General features: G+C 40.5%; 2 protein-coding genes across 3 annotated transcripts in view; both read right to left on the bottom strand.

Annotated features, from left to right (window-relative positions):
• Positions 1-73: 73 nt before the first annotated feature.
• Positions 74-16,361, bottom strand: brd8b (bromodomain containing 8b). Of its 2 annotated transcripts, XR_003832914.1 has the most exons (19): positions 16,209-16,361; positions 14,913-15,009; positions 12,700-12,769; positions 12,534-12,583; positions 12,315-12,437; positions 12,142-12,222; positions 11,455-11,519; positions 10,759-10,928; positions 10,166-10,351; positions 9,636-9,729; positions 8,949-9,085; positions 8,323-8,758; positions 8,182-8,219; positions 7,366-7,565; positions 7,027-7,119; positions 6,238-6,306; positions 5,828-6,114; positions 3,516-3,560; positions 74-2,174 (listed from the first exon to the last, which is right to left on the bottom strand). XR_003832914.1 is itself a non-coding variant. In XM_029441321.1 (18 exons), the coding sequence occupies exons 1-17, from the start codon at positions 16,225-16,227 to the stop codon at positions 5,850-5,852; spliced, it is 2,193 nt and encodes a 730-aa protein (XP_029297181.1). In that variant the 5' UTR covers positions 16,228-16,361; the 3' UTR covers positions 74-2,174; positions 5,828-5,849. The 2 variants fall into 2 exon arrangements, 1 of the variants encoding a protein (XP_029297181.1); XM_029441321.1 differs by lacking the exon at positions 3,516-3,560.
• Positions 16,362-20,418: 4,057 nt separating this feature from the next.
• gpc4 (glypican 4) overlaps positions 20,419-23,450 on the bottom strand; it is a 30,282-nt gene continuing 27,250 nt past the window's right edge. The window contains exon 9 of the mRNA XM_029441681.1: positions 20,419-23,414. Within this exon, the coding sequence (XP_029297541.1) occupies positions 23,188-23,414 (227 nt within the window). The 3' untranslated portion in view covers positions 20,419-23,187. The remainder of the gene's footprint in view (positions 23,415-23,450) is intronic.

Raw genomic sequence — 23,450 nt, 5'->3', positions numbered from 1 at the left:
CGTGAATGACCATGTAGTGATCAAAGACATTAAACTACAACCTACAGCAAATAACCCACTCTGATATGCTTAGTTTAGATCAAATAATCATTTTATTTAACAAATGTACAACAGAACACATGATACGTGTATCAGCTACCCAAACACAAAACTCTACATGATCCATCTCAGGTACAAAACTTGTTTTTGTACTCCCATCTAACACACATTACAAACATCCTAAGTGAAGAGTAGTGATGCATCAACACTATTTCAGCAACAAACTCCACGTCCTACGTTTCAGCCCATTAACACACCATGAAACACCTGCCATTTACATCACAGCCAACTGTTACAAAGAATAGATTTAGTTTTTAGCTGGATTTTCTGCCTCTACCTTCAAAGATGTGTCCATTAATTTACTAAAACATAAAATAAGAGCTGTGAACAATTTGACTCCGTTTGTTGTCAAAGTTATATCATCATTACATGGCAGGTCAAAGCAGGAACTGTTGGTGCTTTCAAGGACACTCGCACATCTGAGAATTTAAAGTCTGCTGGCAATTTCTTCCATGCAAATCATTTTCCTACTTCCATAATATCTTGCTTGTATTTTGGACTTTGAAAACACACGTTGCCAATTTTCAGATGCTTGGTTTGTACTTGAATGCAAAGAGCTGGTACCGCACACTGTTGACAAAAAGCAACTAATTGTTTCCTGATTACATATCTCGAGCACGTTTCATTTTTTGTTATGAGGTTGATTTAAAAAGACAAATTACATTGTCTTCTGAATTTTATGGACGCTTAGGCTTGCATAAGAGCAGGCAGTGAAACTTAAAACATGTGCTTTGGAAAAAAGGTTAGAATAAATGTAAAGTATATGCAATTTGCAGTCAATTGGCCTAAACCAGCAAAACCACCATAGATATATGTATTGGCCAACTGACACTAAACAAAGCTGACATAAACCACCAGTTTAGTGACATCAGATTTTCTTTACGGGATAGTTTGGAGTTGTATGAAGTACTCATCCAGGTACAGGTGTTTTAAAAGGGTAGTTCGGATTCCTCAAAGTCACACAAACAAACTAACTGATCGTCGTGGTCGACCAGCAACTCTGTGTTCTGTGAGGTACAATTACTGCTTTTGTTAAAGAAGTCTGGTGGCTTTGAAGGGAGCAGCGATAACGGCTTCAGTTCCTGTCAGAAAGGTCTGACAGCCAGGTAAAGGTGAGACAATATTCTAAATATAGTCTCCACTAAAACTGATTTTGATTGTTTTAGATGTCTAAACTCTGTCTGCTGCTGCCCCCGTCCACAGCAGGACATTGCTCATCCTCTGTGCTGGTACTCTGTTCTCTACTCGGTCTGTTTCTCCAAACTGGAGGCGTGTAGACCTCCATTCACTGTAGTAATACACCGACTGTGGATAAGTACCTCATACAACCCCACTTCAAAAACACCTGAACCGTCCCTTTAATTTAGAAAAACACTCTTCTTCCATTAATGAAAACATTACTTTTGAATAGAAAGTTTTAGCAGTGATCAAACTGAGAGAAGTCTGTTCCGTGTGGTGTTAGCCCAACATGCAGTACTAGGAATAGTATTAGTTTTAAATTTGTGAAACTGTACATTATGATTCGTCATGGGGACATCCTGGCTGTTGTTGCTGTCTGTCTTTTCAGCCCACACAGCCGCACATAGTTTGGTGCAGTCAATTAATCAACTAACTAATGCATCCACGATTCAACATGATCATCATCGTTTGATCCCAAACAAACTTTAGCTGGTGAAAATGTTTCTTTTACTCCCTCTCAAAGTTCTTCACTGTTGCATCTCAGTGGAGGGAAATGATGAGCCACTAACTTTGCTGGGGAAATGATACATGGAGGAACGTGTAGTGAAATCCCATGATGCTGCACATAAACTGGAGAAGAAGAAGCTCTGTGCAGCTCTTTCAGACACACTTATACCCATGTGTACGCCAAAGTACAGATAAATAAGTGCGCGCACACGCGCACACGCACACACACGCACACACCTCCAGAAAACAACCAACCAGCGAGTATACAGCTCCAACTTCTCTGAGCGACTCTGTCTCTCTAAGTGTCTTGTTCTCTGATTTTGGAAAGTTTATTTCTTCATTTTGAGGTCGGCCTCCATGGCACTACGGCGACCCCTGGTTCCTCCGTCCTGCAGCAGAGACCGACGAGGAGAAACAGAAAAAAGAGAGAGCCAGGAAAAAATAAATTCATATAAGGTTGTGAAGCTCAAAGGTCAGTTGGACAGAGTGAAGCGAGGCCCTGCGGCGGGCCTCCTCACGCGGCTGCGCTCCGCACAAAAAAAAAAAAAAAAACACAGCACAGTCCACCTCGGAAGGCGTCCTCCCCAAATGAAGAACAGAAATAAATGATGATCAAAAAAAAATTCAAAAATAAAAGAAGGAGAAAAGAAATTAGAACATGCAGCGACACAGAGACACGGACGTCAACAGAAAAACGGCATGGAGTCATTAACCGAAGGTCGACGGAAGCTTGGGTGATGAAAGCTTACTGGAGACTGTGTGTGTGTGTGTGTGTGTGTGTGTGTGTGTGTGTGTGTGTGTGTGTGACTGAGAGAGGAAGAGTGAGAGACAAATAGGTCCTTTAATAATTACCCGTAGCACACACCTGTAGAGCCGAGTATTAGCTCGGCACGGATGGTGTTTATTTTTGTTTGACTGATACTGAACTTTTAAATAGCTACAGTAGCTACCCCCGCGTAACTGGAGTAACGTTAACTGTGGAAACTTTACCTGGGAAAAGAGCCCCGTTAAGGAAGGAGGCAAAGAAGGCAGAGAGGGAGAGAGATACAAAAAAATAATATGATATCTTTCTACTAAGATCAGTAAGTAACAAACGTACTTGCTTGTAAACACTACTGGGTGTTTGACTGCCTTTATGCTAGCACTGAGAATGATTGTGTTTTTGCTTTGGACAGTAGTGGTAGCCGTATTGCTAATAATTAGGGCTGTCAAATTAACGCGTTCATTGATTAATTAATCACAGAAAAAATAACGTGTTAAAAATATTAACGCAGATTAATCGCGCTCCTAGATGCCCCTGACTTTTGCTCCGACAGCACGGAGCTCTGACAGCAACTCCCCCCCCACCCCGTCGCACGGAGCTCTGAGTCCTGTGCTGTTAGTAGAGCACCGACAGCGGCACCAACAGTAACACCACTTGGAAACACTGGGGTGGGGGGGGGGAGGTTGAATTCTTAATTATTAAAACCAATAATAGTGGTCAGTTTTTAATGTCTCTAATAATGACCATAACACTTTCTAGTTTTATTTTAGAACAATTTCACTTCCTTAAATGCCACTAGAATAGAAGTGAAATGAGAGAAAGAAAAGACGACGAGATGCGAGGTAGAGACAGATGTGTACAGATGTGTACAGATTACATTGTGTATGTCTGTGATCTGCATTGAGACAAGCATGTGCGGAGCGTGGCCTGGTTCTGGTGAAATCTGAGGGAGAACCTGAATACTTACAAAGAGAGAGAGAAGGAAAGCAGGAGAGGCCATTGGGACACTGTCCTGTAGGAGGACAAACATTGGAGTGAGAAAGAGAGAGGAAACACACACATGTGCGTGAGAAAGTAAGTTTCATACAAGTCTGCGTCAAAGACAGCGGCACACCGAGAAGCAGGCGTCCATTCGACCGCTGCATCACACACACACACACACACACACACAGTAAACAGTGAGATATACAGACGTAGATAAACATACCTGAGACAATCAGGCAGATACACAAGGCAAGCACACTCCCACACACACACACACACACACACACACACACACATTACCACCCTTCCTATATTAAAATATCATGTCGTAGTAGCACTTCCATGAACCACAGATATTAAATGTAATATTGTTCAGCTAAGTAAAGTTTATAAAAAGGTTGAGACCGTCTCATTTCAACTAACGATTGTTTTCATTATCTGCATATTATTGTCTAATTTATCCATTAATTGTTTGGTACATAAATTGTCCGAAAATAGTGGAAAATGTCAAAAGTGGTGTCTTTAAATGTTTTGTCAGTCCAAAACCCAAATATATTCACTTTAATATATAAAAACAAAGAAAAGCGGAAAATCGATGTAAAGGAAAAAAATAATCTGCAATCCAGCGAACAAACATTTACCAAATTTGTAAAATATATTCTGTGAAGTCCCTGTCTGGAAGTGACAAGTCTACATCACACACACACACACACACACACACACACACACACACACACACACACACACACACCACACACACACACACACACACACACACACACACACACACACACACACACACACACACACACACACACACACACACACACACACACACACACACACAGAGAGGTGCAGCCAACATGCAGGACATGAATCAGCAGGAAGTCAAGACCAGGATTTCTTCCACTGAAGCGAGCCGAGAGGAGACAGACCACTGCACCGAGGCGACCAGATGTCTCAGGTGTACTCAACAACGTGTGCATGTAAATATATCACATGTCATCAAGGCCGCGGGTCAAGCTTTGTGAGAGATTGGCACACTTGTCAGCTTGCGTCACTGCCTCTAAATCACACTTGCATTGCGCCGAGTGACGAGTGTTCACAGAACAAGTGACGCCAGATTCAGTTATAGTAAACTCGTAGAATCGGACAAAGTGAGAAGGCTAAGCGTTAAGTTAAAAAGTTGCACAGAGGTTCTTTCATTTCTAGGGCTGTACCGGATCTCTTGTCGTTGACATTCAAAGCTTCCGTTAAGGTTTTCTAAAGAAGCTTTCATGTCTCATCACAAATAAACAAAATCCTCAATTTGAATAAAGGGATTCATCAGATTCATTTAATGAGGCTCAACACCAATACATTTGGGTTGAATAATATCTGGTGTTATTGGAAATGTTTGGATCACACAAGTAAACAATCCTACGCAGCACCAATGGAATCTAATTCTAATAGTATAAAACTAATAATGTTAGTGTAGCCTGAAATATAATATGTATTTATATTTATTATAATTAATATAAAAGTAGAATGATGCAACAGACGTCCCCTACTAAACGTTTACTGTTCACTGTAATGCAAGTCAAGAAAAATGTCAAATTCTTTGCAGAACAGAGAACAAAAGTGTTACTCCTTTAATGAAGCAGTTCAACTTAGATTTATTCACAATAGCAAAGTGTCCCATGTTGATGGAAGGAAACAACACATACTTTATCACTGATCGATATTTAGGCTCAAATATACAATCTGTAAGTGATATAGCAAGAAATAACCCGAAGGCATTTGGAATATGATGGTGCTCTGAAGGTCATCCATGTCCTCATGAGGAGCATTAGTTCTATTGAGAAATTATTTGGTCAAATCTGTGACTCGAGTCACAACGATGCAACCTCGCCTGTCCAGTGACCGTCACATATCTTTTGTTTCCTTTCACAAACCATAACTGACCGGGCCAAGAAGAAACAACTTTCTGGGCGGTGTTTTCCTTTTGATATTGTATATTAATGTATCTTCATACATATCTTACATGACGTCAGCAGGTGGGCATCAAATTCTAAAGCTGAACAATAATAATTGTTGAAAAGCTTGACACATCAGTATTTCTACATAAACCCTTCATTACTATATGAATGGAAAATGTGAACAACAAATAACTGTCTCTGAACTTTCACCAGAGCTTCTGAACAGTGAAGCATTTGTAGGTTTATGGGGTGCTTTATCAAGATCCAACTTGTTTAACACTTTGCCAGACTTCTAAAGGAATCCTAATTTGACCCCCCATCAAGTCGCCGAACCCACCTTCTCAGCCGGCTCTCCTGGCTTACGGTTTCCCTCCCTGCCGCGGAAGGCTCTTGGCGGAGATGGCGCTCTCCGAGGTCTGCATGATGAGCTGCGTGGCCAGGAACTGCTGGACGTGCTCCAGGACGTCCCGCTGCATCTCCAGCGCCATGTGGTACACGTCGTGGTCCGACGAGTTGTACATGACGGCATTCTGAAACATCAGCATGATGTCGCGCTGGAACTCGGCTGTCGTACGGATCACACCGGACTCGATGTTCTTCTTGATGGCCGACAGGTCCATGGGTCTGGAGCAGTGGGGGAGACCGAAATGTTTTATTAAACATCAGATTTTGTCAGAATATATTGTTCAGATAATATGTGTGTGTGTACATGAGATGTAATCTGACTGCACGTGTGTGTGTTCCTACCTGTGTACGATGCTGTGGTAACCAGGCGCGATGTCATCCGACACAGGCTGCAGGAAGACACTGGCATACCTGAGAGAAAGGGGAATTTATGAAACTGAAAAACATCAGTTTCCCTTTAATTGTTAATCAGTTTTAACTAAATTGCATCTAGTTTTTGCAACAGTTGGCAAGAATCTTTCAAATTAAAGCTATTTTGGTTCAAATCCCAGTATTTAGAGTAAGACAACAAAATGTTGAATACACTAGTAGACTATGAAGTCCAGCTTTAGGCTAATTAGAGTGTCTTTGGCTGCCATTGGTTTTTATTAAACACAACATTGTTCACTGTTCTGTTTGTGGGGAAGACAATCAACAGAAAAAGATGTTTATAGTCCCGATGGCTGTAGCTGCCATTGAAGACACAACGCTCACCACACTTTGTTACTGGGAATATGTTTTAACGCATTTAAGATTTTTTACACAAAAACAATACATTGTGGGACTTTACACTCAACTTTAAATGTGTTTAGGCAAAAATATATGGATGCATTCATTAAACTAAAACAGATTTAGTACCATCATGTTGGGAGATAACATTTACAGAAACTCGAATAATAAATAAACAAGAACAAAATTAATGAATTGACCTATTAGATCAATATCCATTAATACTGTTATGTTAGAAAAGACGTTCTTGACATGAAACAGCTCATTACTTCAGGACAGCTGTGGGAAAACCTTCAAAATTGAGGCGCTAGTTTCTAAGACAGTATTGTTAAAGTATATTGGTTGTTGAGGTAGAAACTCCACCTGTGGTTGGCTGCAGCTCTCCACACCAGCATGATGGCTTTCTTCCAGATCTTCTGGGCCTGCACGGCTTCCTGGTCCTCACCACATGTAGATCTGATGCGGAGAGAGGGAGTGAAGACAGAGGGGGAATGAGAAGATTGTGAAGAAGTGCACAGTGAAAGAAAAGCAGAAGAGAAGTCACAAGAGGCAGAGAGGCGCACACGCACACGCACACGCACACGCACACGCACACGCACACGCACACGCACACGCTAAGCTTTATGTAGTTTTAAAGCAGCATTTCTGCTAAAATCATTTGTTGCAGTGAGCGCAGGGGTTATTTTAGGACATTGCACCTACAGCTGTGAAGAAGAGGCCGGGCTGCTGGCCAGTGAATCCGCTGTGTAGCGCTGGGAGGGCGGGCCGTAACCGTCTTCACTCTCACTGGCTGCCCGCTCCACCTCGGACAGATAGGGACCCTCCCCCTCGCCACACTCCTCCTTCAGCTCCATCCCTTCTTCTGGGTCGCCCTCACTTCCCGCCTCCTCCTCCTTCACCTCCTGGATTAAAGAACACACACAGAGTATAATGATTGTTTTACAAAAGGCTGTGCATGCGTGTAACACGGTTAGAATAGTTTCAATTTTCAAATTCATTTTATTTAGTTGTTTTCAGAGTACATTTGCTAGTTCTAGTTTAGTTTTTATACATTTAGTTTTACTTAGGGTATGATGTAATCAGGTGTTATGTCCCAGAAGTATGTAGCAACATATACATACAAAATACATGGAACTGTCCATATTAGACCTGAGCTGGTAAAATGGCATTTGATCTACTACAATATGGAAATCATCTTCTTCTTATTTAATTCCACAAGACAAGACTGCATGTGGAAAACAACAGGGATTAATTGCAAAACAATTGCGGCATAGCGCCATCTCCTGGAATGTCAAGTCCGTTCAATTTCTGTGATTTAATGACGCAAGAGTTGACGGCAATTCACGCTGTCTCCTTATTTTTGTAGATATATTAAACCTTAAACACCTTAAAATAAACCGTTTTATTCATTTTAGTTTTTATTTAGTCTCAGTTTACGACAATACTTTTCACTGCTTCTCATTTTCTTTCTCGTTTTTGTTCCAGTCTACGATAATAAAGCCGGTGATAGTGTGATACCTTGGACTCTTTCCCGGACACAGAGCTGTCCTCAGAGTCTGTGGAACAGAAATGAGAAGGGGATTAAAAACAAAACTAAATGAATAAAAATGAATATATAAGCATGATTTCTGTGTGTGTCTTCATAAGTACACCACCCACCGAGGCAGGGCGGGTTGGGCTCCGGCTGGCTCCATTCCTCTCCTTCACTCTTGACCGTCGCTTCAGTGGCCTCCTTCCCCAACGCCCCCTCTTCCGTAACCTCACTTCCTGTCGCACCCTCGTCAGAGGTGACAGAAGAGGTGACATCACTTCCTGTTGCCTCAGGTCCCTCACAGTGTCCCTTGAGCTGTTCTCTTTTAATATCCGGTTGATGCTGGGTCTCTATGCCTGCAGGAATCAGGTCCGACATTGCGGCCACATCCTGAGGCTCCTGTGTGTGGTCCGAGGCCGAGGCGGTGGGGGCTGGGTCTGAAGCCTTCAGCTCCTGGGTCTCCCATGGGCCGGGGAGGGTGTGTCCTTCTGAGCCGGCATCCTCACACAGAGACAGAGCTGCTTCCACTGCTGCTGCATCCAAGGCCTCCACAGAGTCATCCACCTGGGAAGAAGAGGAGGACAGAAGAATAGAGTGAGAACATAAAGCCAATATGATCTTGACTGATTCAGAAAATGTTTATTATTATTATTATAACAATAATAATAATAATAATAATAATAATAATAATACAGTTTGCTTCTTTCATGGTGAAACAGACATGGAGTGTTTAATAAATAAACACGTTATGTACCTTCTCCTCTATGATGGCAATGATGTCTCCGACTGTCTCCAGGTCCAGTTCATCTCCCATGTAAGACACAGCTACAAGGTCCTCTTCTACTAATCCCGTCTCCTCACCGAGCTCCGACTTCACTGCCGCTTCACCCTCTGAAAACACACAGAGTAAATAAATACTTAATAAAAACCTGCAACGTTGTAAGTAAATATTACCTCTGAATGCAGCATCAGTATCTTCTGTATACCATTTCTTTTATTTATACAGACACAGGGTCTCATTCTCAAGAGAGACCTGATCAGATGGTAACAGCACCACACAAGTTACAGACAGACAGGACACTGAACACAGAGTCATTGAAAATGCAAAGTGGAATTAGGTATTGCAAGAACAAACACCGACAGATGATTTCTCCAGATTTCTTTTTAAATGAGTTTAAACTCTCCTAGAGGTATCAAGCTGGACAGCTTAAGTTCCTGCTGAAGCATGAACAGTGATCAAGACTCTTTATCCCTTATCAGTCTTCTGTTTCTTTTCTTTTTTTAACACAGAACCATGAACGCATATGGCAATGAAAGCCACTTGTGCACTGATGTCAGAAGGCAGACTCCTTCCTGTGAGTCAGGTAAGGCACACGTAGTAGGAAGCAGTGAGTGTATGTGTGTGTGTGCATGCACCAACAGTTGTGCAAAGTATATTTACCAGTGATGACCTCGTGACCAGGTGGTAAGACAGTGGCAGCGATGGCGGTCTGTACTCCATTAGTGAGGCTTCCAGTAGAGTCTCCCTCTCCAACCTGACATCAATAAGAATCACACAAAAGTAAAGTTTTTAATACAGTACTGCTCGCATTTCTTTAACTTTTTATTCATTTTGATTATTGCAGTAAGATCTGTCTGCGAATAATTACTTCTTTAAAAAAAAAAAAAGTCACCAAAGCAGTGAATGATCGCATGCATGTAATAATATAATAAACATACAAACATGTGGCTATATCCATAAGACTGGGAGCTGAAAAACATAAAAAGCTGCTTCGCCAATCATTCAGCCATTTCTAATGAATACTCCATGATTACATGTTGCACTGACATTTCAAGAGTTCACAGTAGCATTCCACAGCTTGGTGTTTGCAGTGTATATATATCTGAGGTGTTTACAACTGAGCTTTGCTTGTTGCTTCGTATGATAGTATTCTTGAAGTGTTTAGTGTTATGATCTAAGCTGGCTCTCACCAGGCGGGGGCTGGCTGAGATAAGGTTGCCTTTTTTTAGCAGTTCCGACAGGAGAGGCGAGGGCGGTGGCGTGGACTTCTGGGCAAGGAGCCTCTTCTGCGGTGAATCATCTACTAGAGCGACCAGGCCTCCATCTTTGGGCCCTGGAGCCTCCGTCGCTGGTAGAAACAGTCCGACCCCCTGGGCCTGGCAGAGACAATCAGTGAGGGTGGTTGGCACAGTGAGCTGCAAGAGTTCAACTATTTTCTTCCAGAAGGAGCTGTGACTGCCAAAAACACCACAATATGAGAGGATCTTTCACTGACTCATAATATGACAATAAAACAAGCTGGAGCTGCAGAAAGAGTTGACCGGGGATCTTGGTGTTGAATTAGAGAAGATGTGACAAGATGCGTCAACTGAAGCGCAGTAACTGAGTATGCGAGTGTTCTAGGAAATTTATTTCATATTAAAAAGACGCCGTCGAGAAGGTACTCCATTACTTTGCTAGATAAAGAAAGCCTTATTTAACACATAGTTCTCTCAGTATTGGCAGCATTCTTGTGGGATCTCATCACTGCTAAATGAAAATATAAAGCAAACTCTGTTCTTACAACTGAGTGGGTGGTAGTGGTGTCATCGGAGGCAACACTTCCTGTATCCATGGGCGTCATGGGGACCGAGGAGTCAACCTGAGAATCTGTGGTGGGGGGGCTGGCAGCCATAGGAGAACGCACAGTTACACTGGGCTGACGCTTAGGGGTGTTTTTCAATGCCTGACGAGCTGTGATAGACAGAGAGGTCAGAGGGGCGAGAGAAGGAATCAATCTGTGTTTAAAGTGAACTTTGTTTAAGGAATCAGAAGAAAACTGCAGCATCGAAATCATGTGATAGCACTGTCATGTCTACCCGAGCACATCAGAGAAACAATCCCTTGTCTTAACAAGTAATAAACTAATTAAAAAAGGCAGAGTATTCTAGTATTTGCAGATTTGATTTGATTTAGCCCTCACTGGAATATTAATATAATATAATAATATACGATGTATAGAATGCTGTTAATTATTAACATTGTGAGCAATGTGTCTGAAACTTTATATTGGTGTTTCTTTGTTCTTAACAATGTCATAAAACCCTACAACACCATGAAGTTTATGAAATGTTGGTAAATAGCAGATATTATATTTGTAAAGCTCACACCTTAGAAAACAGATTTATTCGGCCATCACAACACATATCCACACGATCTAGGTTATTCAGATTATGCTCTCAGAAAAATGACATGAGTTCAATAGAGAGACTGAACCCACCTTGGTACGCCGTTTCTGTGGCTTTCCTCTTCTGCTCCGCTTCATCCTCAGCCTGCTTCTTTTTCCTGAGTTTGGATAAATCACAGTTTAAGTGGCTAAAAAGCTGCAGGTTTGAATAGCAGGGGTGACACTTTCCCATGCTTTGTAATGATAACTGTTTGGTGTCATTGAGCAATTAACTGCTAATCATTATCCTCTTTATAATTACACTCAGTAGTTTACTCTTTAGTGAGCAGTAAATGAAGAATTCTGACGCTGATGAATCATCGTCTTCTCGTGTCATCACTGACTGACTGCGCTGACTCCCACACCGTCATCCTTGCATCTCTAAAATGCAACCCACTGCATTGTGGGATTGTTAGAAAGTCTATACTTTTTTGTTCTGTCGGGGAGTTTTTGAGGACGCACTATATTATAGATACATTAACTCATCGGACACTCAAATAAAATAGCACAGGAAAAATATACTGGGTCATTTTCTATTTAGAATTGTTGTCGTCGACTAAATGTTGTTACGTTTTGACCAGCTGGTGTTGAATGAAAAGGTCTGTTGGATCACCAAAGTTATTAAAGTCCAACTGAAATTAAATTGCATTTTGTTGTTACTGTTTTGCTACATCATGCAAACTGATCCACTATGTAAACCATGTGTTAGTATGCGTTGAGTATCAAACAGAAGAGTCTTACAGTGAGGAGTCTGCCCACAGCTCCTTCAGCTGGGAGTCCATGTGACCCGTCTGTATCAGATCCACCTCCTTCTTCAACTTCCTGTCAGGACAGAAAGCACAGGAGGGTTAATGGCCATGTCTCACAGACCTCTAATGTCTTTTAAGTGATCTTTTTTTTAAGTGTGTACGTACCTGTACTTCTCTTGTGTGTCTCTCAGAAGTTTTTTCAGTTCCTCTATCCTCTCAGTGGTTAGCCTACGAACGATGACATCTTCGATGGTTTCCACCACCTCACCCTTCTCACCACGCTTACGCCTGGAGCAAAGGAGGGCACAAACACTTTAAGTCAACTCCAAAATATTTTACCCACGATAACAAACTAAAGTGACAAAACGTTATTATAATACTGACTTAGGTGCTTCCGTGGCCTCCAACAGCTCGGAGTACTGGGAGGCACAGTGCTGACAAACAGAGAGGAAATATGTTATGCCGAGGCAAATGTTAGTCACGGCCTGAGTTTAGCTCAACATAATTATCTGCTCAAAAGAAGAATACAAATATTTTGTCATTTTCTCACCTTCTGTGAGAACCAGTCAGGTGGACGGCCAGGCTCTGAGAAAGGCTTGATGGCTCTACTTACAGACACCCTGGAAGACCGAGAGAAACTCCTCAGAATAAACACACATGTTGAGAAAACAATGCATATGCATAACAAGGCAGAAATACAATTACATTGAAAATAAATGAAGACAAGTGAAAGTGAAGCCAGGGTATCATGATCCTAATTATGAGCAGTTAAAAACATAAGATTATTATGCCACAGCAGGTTCAGCTGATGCATGTGTTTCTCTTGAATGCTCAGGTTTATGTTGTTCTTCTCTTACAAACTGCTTATTGATTGTCAAAGTCATGTACCACCCCTGAGTGAGATCCTAGCTTTTACTATTCAGACACTATAAATGGCCAAAGTCTGACCTCTAGAGGTGAGAATCAGACTTTGTGCAACATGCCCTAAAAGGGTGAACATAATCAGGTAATGTCTGTGAGCTAATGTGCTCATGTTTAGTTATTTGGTCCTTCATAAAACATTGAGGGCCACAGATCTCGCTAAATATAGCTTCGGAGCTGAAAACTCAACGTTTAAAGATATTTTGACGACTATATTTTTCCAAGAAGGATTATTTTACTTTTATTTTTATTTTATTATTTTTTTGAAAAAAGCAAAATTTACATGAAAGATTTTGGTTAAAAGTTTATTATTCTTATAATTTTGATTAAACATTCAACAACAAATATTAACATGAATACATGTTGCAACTTATCCTCAGAGTTTCTTGGATGTTCAGTACACATTTGAATCTCATCCAATGAAAAATAAGCAATTGGTGAAGCTTAGAATATACAAACGTCCAAAACTACACAAGTATAAAAGTATTTGTTGTAGAGCTATAGGATTTTTGGAGGGTCCCATAAATTTGGCATGTTTTGATATGACATTCCATGAAAATCCATGATTGAGAGGTTTTGGTGAAGGCCCTGTCACACATATCTGTATGACAGAAACGTATGCTGGCGCATACGAAATATCGGCAATAGGTTGATATAAATTAAGGGTAAGTTGTGATCGTTTGAAGGACGCAGACGATACGCTGAACACGCCAGACATACGGCCCTGTCACACAGCTCCTTATGACAGAAACATGCCTGCGTATATGAAAAGTAGCTAAAAATGTGTCAGAGTCCAAATACGTCCGACTTTTCCACAGCGGTGTTGTAGCTGACGTATACATAACGTATACATAACAAATTATTATACGTATGTCAAACATTGATAACGTATCACTTACTTATTTAAAACGTATCAGAGCGTCTGGACAACGGAGCTGGAAAAGTGCCATCTGGTTCACGTCATGCTGATGCTGGAGAACGGCTAACATGCTGAACGCTAGCTGTACTGTAGAAACACGTTTAATAAGTTACTCCGTCGTCAGGCATCATCTTAACATCGGGTAGGAATAGGGTATCCACTCGTTATCAATACATTGGCTGTAGGATTCACCGTCAGCCGACGTAGCCTACATCTAACGTATTCATGTACGTATTCAATATTCACATATGTCTAACTTACTTCTAACGTAGTCACGTAGGTATTCACATACTATATTTACGTAGGTAAGTATTCACGTACATATTCCGTATTCACGTATGTCTAACGTAACGTCTGCATATCTTATGAAGCACACGTCGGTTACGTCCGGTAATTTTGAACATGCTCAAAACATCAGCGTTCAACAACGCACCCCAGCGTAACACAGTGAGCTCTTAATGAATACTACTTGTACCTTATATCTACGTACACCAGCGTGTTGCCCATATTTTGTATACGCCATATTTTTGTATATCTTATGCATTTGTTGAGCATTCGTCTGATACATTTTGTATTAGTAAGTGATGCTCTATCAATAGGTTAGACATGCGTATCTGTATATGTTCACTTTTCCGATCCGATGAAAAGTTGGACGTATTTGGACTCTAACAAATTTTCGTATGCGCCGGCATACGATTCTGTCATACGGATATGTGTGACAGGGCCTTTAGGTTAGTATAAAATTACTTGTTTTTTGAGGTGTTCAGAGGTCAAAGATACTTGGATTTGTTTGCAGTAAATAGATTGGGTAGACACCATCTTTATATACATTTATTTTATAGTTAGTTCCTTCATCTTTGTTTATATAAATGGGGATAGCAGACTGATTTTCTATCCCATTTAAATGCATGAACAGTTCTTACCAGTTTTGGTCGCCACTCCTCATAACAGAGGAGGCCAGGCACAGTTTCTCCCTGACTGACCAGGGCTCTGTTGGCCCCACATTCAGTATCTTGTGTTCTGTGGAAAAAAAAGAACAAAAATACAGTTAAATCATAACATGTCCAGGTTTTCTTGGCAGCCCCTGGCTTGTTACTAGCTAACTGAAATTTCTTTCAGGACACAAACAATGAGCAATTAAAAGTCCACACATATTTAGCAGACTGCTGTTCCTCCTGCTCCAGACAGGCTCAATAACTCTTTTGTCCCCCTGGCCATGAGACTGTACAACTCCTCTCAGTGATGGATTCTGACTTTTGCAATTATTTATAATGGTCTGTATTTTTACATTTGTATTTATAATGTACGGCCTTTATCGCTTATCTTAAATGTTGTTTGTACTTACTTTTTAATGGAGGGAGGGTGTAATGTTAATAAATGTATAATGTCTTTTAAGCTACTGGATGCCTAAATTTCCCTCGAGATGAATAAAGTGTCTGTCTGTCTGTCTGTCTGTCTGTCTGTATATCTGTCTGTTTGTCTGTCTGTCTGCAAAGCCAGAGCAAATTCATTTGGCATTCTGTATTTTCGGTAAAGCCTTTCAAACATTAAATAACATACACCCAGCATACCTGTCCACGCCACACATAACACGAATAAACAAGACATTATAATGAGTACAATGTACAATGAGTATCTGTTTTGTTTTTTCCGGAGCAATTTGGTTTATGTTAACAAAAACACTGTAAGACGGTCCTGTCCTAACACAACCCAAATAAACCCTACGGTCTATGATACATTAAGGAGGTACAAATAAGACAGAAGAGCCGGTCAGCTGGCTTAAAGGTTTTTTTTTATTGGTTATCGATGTAACCTAGCAAGATACTGTTAGCTACATTGTTGATACTCATTTTCTAGCTTGTATCGTGTTTAGAGGATGCTTCTAAGACTTATTATAACATTTCAGGGTTTTATTTAAAGTGTTTAGGCTCAAATACAACACATGCAACTAAATAAAAATAATTATAAGCTATGGTTCTGCAGAAAATAATATACACTTTGCTAAAAGGTGAACCGTAGCGTTAGCTTAGCAGTGTTGATTACGGGGGACACATTGACGAGAGACACACACAGCTACACGGTATAACGTTTTATCCAACAACGACACTACTGGGTCCAACCAAAACTAAACGAACCTCACGGTTCAGAGTATGTGTGCTGTTAGTTCTTGCTATATAATCACGAACATAACAGAGAAAGAGTTGATAAATATTACTCACTGCCGATACCGCTCGCCATTTCTTTTGTGATAAGGCCGTGAGCACAACTTCCGCCGGACAGGTTTCCGCGGTACACACGTTACGATGCAGCTGCTGTCAGTACTGAAGCAGTACTAAAGCAGGGGTGTCCAAACTACGGCCCGCGGACCAACTGCGGCCCTCGGTCCATTTTTAATTGGCCCGCAGCTAATTCTAAAAGTCTAATGGAATAAGGCCCAGATAGAAACTTGTGCTTGAATGTTTTGTACTTCTTAGTTCTAGCACAGAAACACAGTTGTGACTTGTCAGCTAACTTAAAACATCAAGTGTCAGATAAAACTTGTGCTTTAGATTTTACTGATTGCATGTGATGAGAGCACAGATACCGACAGACACCGCACAGCTGTTCATTTTTTTTGCGGGGAGTTGATGATAACGTTTGCCTTACGGAAGAGCTGCTAGGTCTTAGGAGTCTAAAGGAAACAACATAATTCGAGCACGAGGACTTAACCACAGATATTTTACAAGCTTTCCTGTCTGATGTCGATGCTGAATACGGGACGCACTCTACAGTTCTGATGTCCGCTGGCTGAGTCGCGGCTCCGTGCTGCAGCGGTTTTATTACCTGAGATCAGAAATCGATCTGTTTTTAAAAGAGAAGGAGTGACCTCTTCATGAGCTGAGAGACCCTCCATGTTTGGCAGACCTGGCATTTTAGTTGATCTTACTGGTCATCTCAACACTGAACAAGAGCCTACTGCGCACATGAAAGCATTCTGTGTGAAGCTCCGTCTCTTTGAGACACAACTACACAACGTCAATGTTGCGCACTTCCCCACTCAAACATGTGAGCAAACATTTTGTGTTAACTCTGAACAAAAGCAGACTGAGAACCAAAATCTCAAACACCAAACTTACTCCTGACCTGCAGCATCCTTCAGTCCAAAGCATGACTGTTCCCACTGAGTGCAACGCTGTTCCCATTATAGGAGAGTTAATGTATGTGGCCCTCAGTGAAAAAAGTTTGGACACCCCTGATCTAAAGGGTTCTGTTTGATCGCGAGTTTTTTTGTTTTTTTAATGCAATTTTTCCGTTTTCAAGTAGGCTACTGTCAGGCAATAGTTTGATAGGGCTTTGTTGTTTATAATAACTAACATTTTCACTACACAATTATCGCGGCCTAAAGATTCACAAAAACAATATTATCGTGATATATCTATAGAAATTTTTAAAATGGTATATATGTATAATACTAATAATACTATCAATTAAATTCATCTTTAACTTTATTTATTGTGCGTTTTGTCTGCTTTTTTAAAACTCAAAAAACGGAGGTAGGGAGGATACACACATTATTTAATAAGCACTGGATTATTTACATGATAATATAAAATAATGTGTATTATTAACATGTTAACAATATTAAACATTTTTAATATCATGGTTATCTTTAGTATCGGTATATCGCAACAGCCCTAATACACACATAAAATATACACAATATGACAATGGGTCTTTGGATATCTTGTAACTAAAAGTAATAACACTGTCTGTGTGCATTTAAATAAATAAAAACTTTAATTAAAAATATATTTATATGTAAAAATAAATAAATAATTAAACTATAGTGCAACTACACAGACTTTGTAAGAGTGGCAATGAGGATAGTTCAAAAGGTGGTATAGTAATGTACAAAATAAGCATTATAGACAGTTCCATGTCATTTATTTATGGTGGAGTGCAGAGAATGAGGTCAGGCGGAGTTCAGGAGTCTCGCAGCCTGAGGAAAAAAACTGCTCTGTAGTCTGGTGGTACAGCAGCGGGTACTTCTGAATCACTTGCCAGATGGCAGCAGGGTGAACAGGCTGTGGCTGTGGCTGGGGTGGGTATTGACCCAATAACATTAACATGTGTATAGAAATGTCTCACATGTGTGCCAGAATCTACAGCAGGATCATAAACAAATTGTGCATGTACTTGAGGTACTGCAAGGTAGAGACAGCCAGTGTCTGGAAAACACACTGGATGTATTTTGTCGACTGAAAGAACTGGTAAAGAGTAAAAGATCTGAGCAGCTGAACTAGAGCTCTGTTACACTGAGTGATGATCGGGACATAGCTTAATACCTTAAGTGAAGAATAATTAAATTACTTATTGTAATTTCATGCGTCACATTCATTATCTTTAGTGGACATACAGTTAGGTCCATAAATATTTGGACATTGACACAATGTTCATCATTTTGGCTCTGTACACGACCACAATGGACTTGAAATTAAACAATCAATATGTACTTTAAGTGCAGACTTTCAGCTTTAATTTGAGGGTATTTACATCCAAATCAGATGAATGGTGGAGGAATTACAACACATTGTATACGTGGTATCCCCTTTTTAAGGGACCAAAAGTAATTGGACAAAGTAACAATCATAAATCAAATTGTCACTTTTAATATTTGGTTGCAAATCCTTTGCAGTCAATGACAGCCTGAAGTCTGGAACCCATAGACATCATCAGACGCTGGGTTTGGTCCCTGGTGATGCTCTGCCTCTACTGCAGCTGTCTTCACTTCCTGCTTGTTCTTTGAGCAGTTTCCCTTCAGTTTTGTCTTCAGCAAGTGAAATGCTCAATTGGATTCAGGTCAGGTGACTGACTTGGCCATTGCAGAACATTCCACTTCTTTAACAAACTCTTTGGTTGCTTTCACAGTACGCTTTGGGTCATTGTCCATCCGCACTGTGAAGCGCCGTCCAATTAGTTCTGAAGCATTTGGCTGAATAGGAGCAGATAATATTGCCCGAAACACTTTAGAGTTCATCCTGCTGCTTTTGTCAGCAGTCACATCATCAATAAATACAAGGGAACCAGTTCCATTGGCAGCCATACATGCCCACGCCATTACACGACCACCACCATGCTTCACTGATGAGGTGGTATGCTTTGGATCATGAGCGTTCCTTCCCTTCTCCATACTCTTCTCTTCCCATTATTCTGGTACAAGTTGATCTTTGTCTCATATGTCCATTGGATGTTGATCCAGAACTTTACAGGCTTTTTTAGATGCGTTTTAGCAAACTCTAATCTGGTCTTCCTGTTTCTGAGGCTCACCAATGGTTTACATGGTGTGGTGAACCCTCTGTATTTACTCTGGTGAAGTCTTCTCTTGATTGTTGACTTTGACACAGATACACCGACTGTACCTCCTGGAGAGAGTTCTTGATCTGGCTAACTGTTGTGAAGGGCTTTTTCTTCACCAGGAGAAGAATTCTTCTGTCACACCACAGTCGTCTTCTGTGGTCTTCAAGATCTTTTGGTGTTGCTGAGCTCACCAGTGCGTTCTTTCTTTTTAAGAATGTACCAAACAGTTGATTTGGCAACACCTAACGTTTTTGTTATTTCTCTGATGGATTTGTTTTGATGTTTCATCATAATGATGGCTTGCTTCACTGATAGTGACAGCTCTTTGGACTTTATATTGAGAGTTGACCTCAACACATGTCAAAAGCAAATACAACACTTGAAATGAACTCTAGACCTTTTATCTGCTCCTTGTAAATGAACTAATGAGGAAACAACACACACCTGGCCATGGAACAGCTGAACAGCCAATTGTCCAATTAGTTCCTTCACCATTCACCTGATTTGGATATAAATACCCTCAAATTAAAGCTGAAAGTCTGCACTTTTCAATTTCAAGTCCATTGTGGTCGTGTACAGAGCCAAAATGATGAACATTGTGTCAATGTCCAAATATTTATGGACTTAACTGTACGTCTTCTAATGTGATGCTTCGTTAAAAACTATAGGATATGGAGGAACAAATACTGAGAATATCCATTTTGTAGACGAGAAAGCCATTTGTTCTGTACGTTAATAGAATTGGCTGATGGGCCATACTCAATATCTTACCATGTGACAGAATTTAAATTATGGGACGGGAGAAGTGGCAGTCTTTGTTATATTGTAGCTTCAAGTCATTTAACTGCAGTTACAAATCTAAAGCCTCCTAAAACATGTTAGCTGTTGCATGCCAGTCCTGATAAAAAAAATGCTTTTCCGATACAAATAAACGTCTATGGTCTTTTTAAAGGCTCACGGTTAAACTAGCATTTTTCATCAGCTTTATTTAGACAAAATCCATCATCCGTCGATTATCTTTCACTGTGACTTACCTGAAGCTGTAGACCAGTCAATCAAGAGTGTAGATACAAATGAGACCATTTACAAAAGTTTAAATATTGGCAGTCTTTATTTTTACAAGACTAAGAAATGTTGTTTAATATACATTTTCTCTTACAATTTAACATCTATCTCATCTTGTTTTTCCATAACATTTAGGAGATACTCTGACAAGTAAAAATCTGGTGTACTGTTACGGCCTCTTTTAGAGACATCTAAACCGGCTGCTCTTTATTTACACTTTTTTTTATTCTTCTCAGTCAGTCACTCAGTCTCTCTTCAGAAAATGAGTCCTTTCTGTTGTTGTGGGCCAAAGGCTGATGGAAGGCTTTAGACACCTGTCCAACTCAACTTTTAAGTCACTGCACTGAAGTTGCTCTGTGGATCGAATGAACAACATCCAGCAGCCGGACCAACTCCTGCCAGCCGGAAAATGTTGTTGCCCTGGCCCGCAAGCACAGACATTTACCATCGTCACCCGAAACTCTGACTCTCAGAAAGTTGGGTTTCTTCACACGACACAACTTCTTCCACATGACACAAACGCATGCACAAGCCCTCGTAGAAATGTTGGCGGAACACAACAATCAGATGAACTGAACCGGTCATATGCAGAGGTAATGCCTAATCAAGCTGCGGAACAACAGCTTCATTATTTTTAAATTAAGGCTTCAGTATTTTATGTGGGTTGCTTAGTTGTTTGAATCGAATCTTTTGATGTCAGATTCTTAAAATTGATGTCCTCGTTGTTTTTAGTTAGTAACATCACCTTAAAAAAAAGAAAATTTCATGTAAGCTTACAATCAACCTGTCAATTTCAAAGCCTAACAGCAGGCAGCAAGGTTGTGTCCAGTTTACAACATCGGTAACTGCAGCCAATGGTTTCAGACCTGCAGACAAAGGTGACACAAGCCAATCCATTTTTCTGTTTTTACAAAATGCATATTCAAAAGCCCCCAAATTGTATCAATTCAATCAATTAGAAATTAATAATTTTCACCTAAATCTTTCATATCGAAACATTCTGAATACTGTATTTTGGATCATCTATGTCAGTTCAAAAAGCATGTTTGCAATGCCATTCAAATACATGCATAAGTTACTGTACAAAAGCTACACGAGGCAGCATCCTTTTAAAGATGAAATGGCAACTTACAGACCCGATTATCAAATTAGAAGATACAGAAAGAATCTTATGTTGTGCTCGTCAGCTGGTAACAAAATACTCAAAAAACCCGACAGGGAATCTGAGCAGACAATAGATACAAATCATCAACAACTAGTCTTTTTTTTTTTACCTCAAGAAGTTGCTAATAATGTACCAAGGTTATTAAAAAAAAAAAAAAAAAAAGATCAGGCACCATACATTGCATTCATTTTGGTAGCACTTGTGACAATACTTCAACATTCCACCTCAAGTTGAAAGGATGAGGATAGGTAGATCATATGAGTCCATTTATACCGACACAGGCCCCTTAAGAGGCACGAGTGTGTATTGTGGGACGGGGGATGCGGGCGAAATAAACCGGGCACCAAAAAACTGTGCACACTGACCAAAAGTCTTCCACCACCTAAAACTAGCAGTAAAATCCAATGTAGTACCTAATATATATCTTCATACCAAAAATAGCTAAACATTACAACACCTCTTCAACATAAAACCCTGTATTAAAATAATCTTTTCTTGATTTTGTTTGATCAAAGCACTGTCTTTTGTTCCTCTTCTCTAGTTTAATGTGAACATACATGTCGCCACCTTCTCTTTTCATACAAGTAAGACTGCATAGAGTCAGATCCTCTGTGCTGAACTGAGCTTTACAGTACCATTCAGGACTTGTCAGCTTTGCCTTCTTTAGGGTTAATGCCAGGGGAGTCCTCCTCCTTCCACGTCAGTTACCTTTGACCAACTCTATCAGACACTTTCAACTCAACATCACCAGCTTGCATTGACAATTACAGCACGCATGCATGAGGTATGACCTTATTTTGAACTGTTTACACTGAGGAAGTTAAATTAGAAATTAATGAAGGAAGTTAAAAGTTGTGATAATGCTCATAGCAGGCATACAATATGCATGTTTGGGCTTGTGGAGCGCCCCAAAAAGCTCTTCTAAAGAAGGATTCCATCTCCAGGTCAAACATAAATTCCTGTGCTGTAACGTCTCTCGCTGTATTTCTGAGAATCATTTTTAACGTCTCTCCAAAGCAAAAGCGAACAAAAGCTCCAACTGTTCCTTAGTTGAGATGTGACTGGCTGATGTATGTAAATGACACACACATTCACAGTATGCACATTCAAATGACTTATGAATATTTAACATTCACAACAACATTACATGATTTGTTGATCATGGAAAGAAAGAAGATCCTCAGAAATATGAAGATGAGTCGCACCACAGGCATTCGATGTTCAACCAAACATCCGGCTTGCTTTTTAGATATCAGACGGCAATCATTGAAGAAGGCACAATAATGTACTATGAGAATAAATTGCCAAAACAAGTCAATTATATGATGTTTGTAACGCTGCAAGCAGAAGCATAGTGGAGCTCCAAAAGAGCGATAAGGAGTAAAGGTTTATCTGGGGGATAAAAGGTGGATTTCTTGGGAAGAAAATCGTATTGCTGTACACTGATGTCCTTAAAAACATACAAACAAATAATTAAAAGTGAAGTTATTGTAATATTAAGAAGAGTCTTTCCCCCCAAAGGCGGACAGTCCAAGGTCCTGAAGGCAGTCTTTTTAAAGTCTCTCTGACAGTTTCCTCCTTCGCTCCGTCATTTCCTGGTTGTTTCTCTTCCTCTACCTGCCCAGCCAGTTTTATCTTAAGTGGGGAGCGAGCAGGGCCAGGGCCAGCCCGCAGAGCGCCAGCGCCATGCTTCCCTGTGAGGCGACCCCCCCAGCTGATTGATCTTTTCTCACAATTACTGGTACAACCCGGGGTTTGCCGGGGTTTGGCGGAGTGGAGAAGTAGATGTCCCGGTCCGTGTCGCATGATGGCGAGTCGCAACCGCTGCCGCTTTCCTCTCCTCCGCTGCCATCCTCATCTAGAAATAAAAAGACACAAGGGTCACATGTGTACA

The sequence above is a fragment of the Cottoperca gobio genome, chromosome 10 (genome assembly GCF_900634415.1).
Source record: "Cottoperca gobio chromosome 10, fCotGob3.1, whole genome shotgun sequence".
In the NCBI taxonomy this organism is placed as follows: Eukaryota; Metazoa; Chordata; class Actinopteri; order Perciformes; family Bovichtidae; genus Cottoperca; species Cottoperca gobio.
Note: the sequence above shows the minus strand (reverse complement) of the source record. Positions and strands in the feature narration are given on the sequence as shown.

Excerpts from the sequence above, each read along its gene's own strand:
- brd8b (XM_029441321.1), bottom strand. Across the intron at positions 12,770-14,912 it reads AGGAGTGGCGACCAAAACTG|GGTGTCTGTAAGTAGAGCCA; the intron begins GTAAGAACTGTT and ends TCGGTCTTCCAG. Across the intron at positions 12,584-12,699 it reads CTGACTGGTTCTCACAGAAG|CACTGTGCCTCCCAGTACTC; the intron begins GTGAGAAAATGA and ends TCTGTTTGTCAG.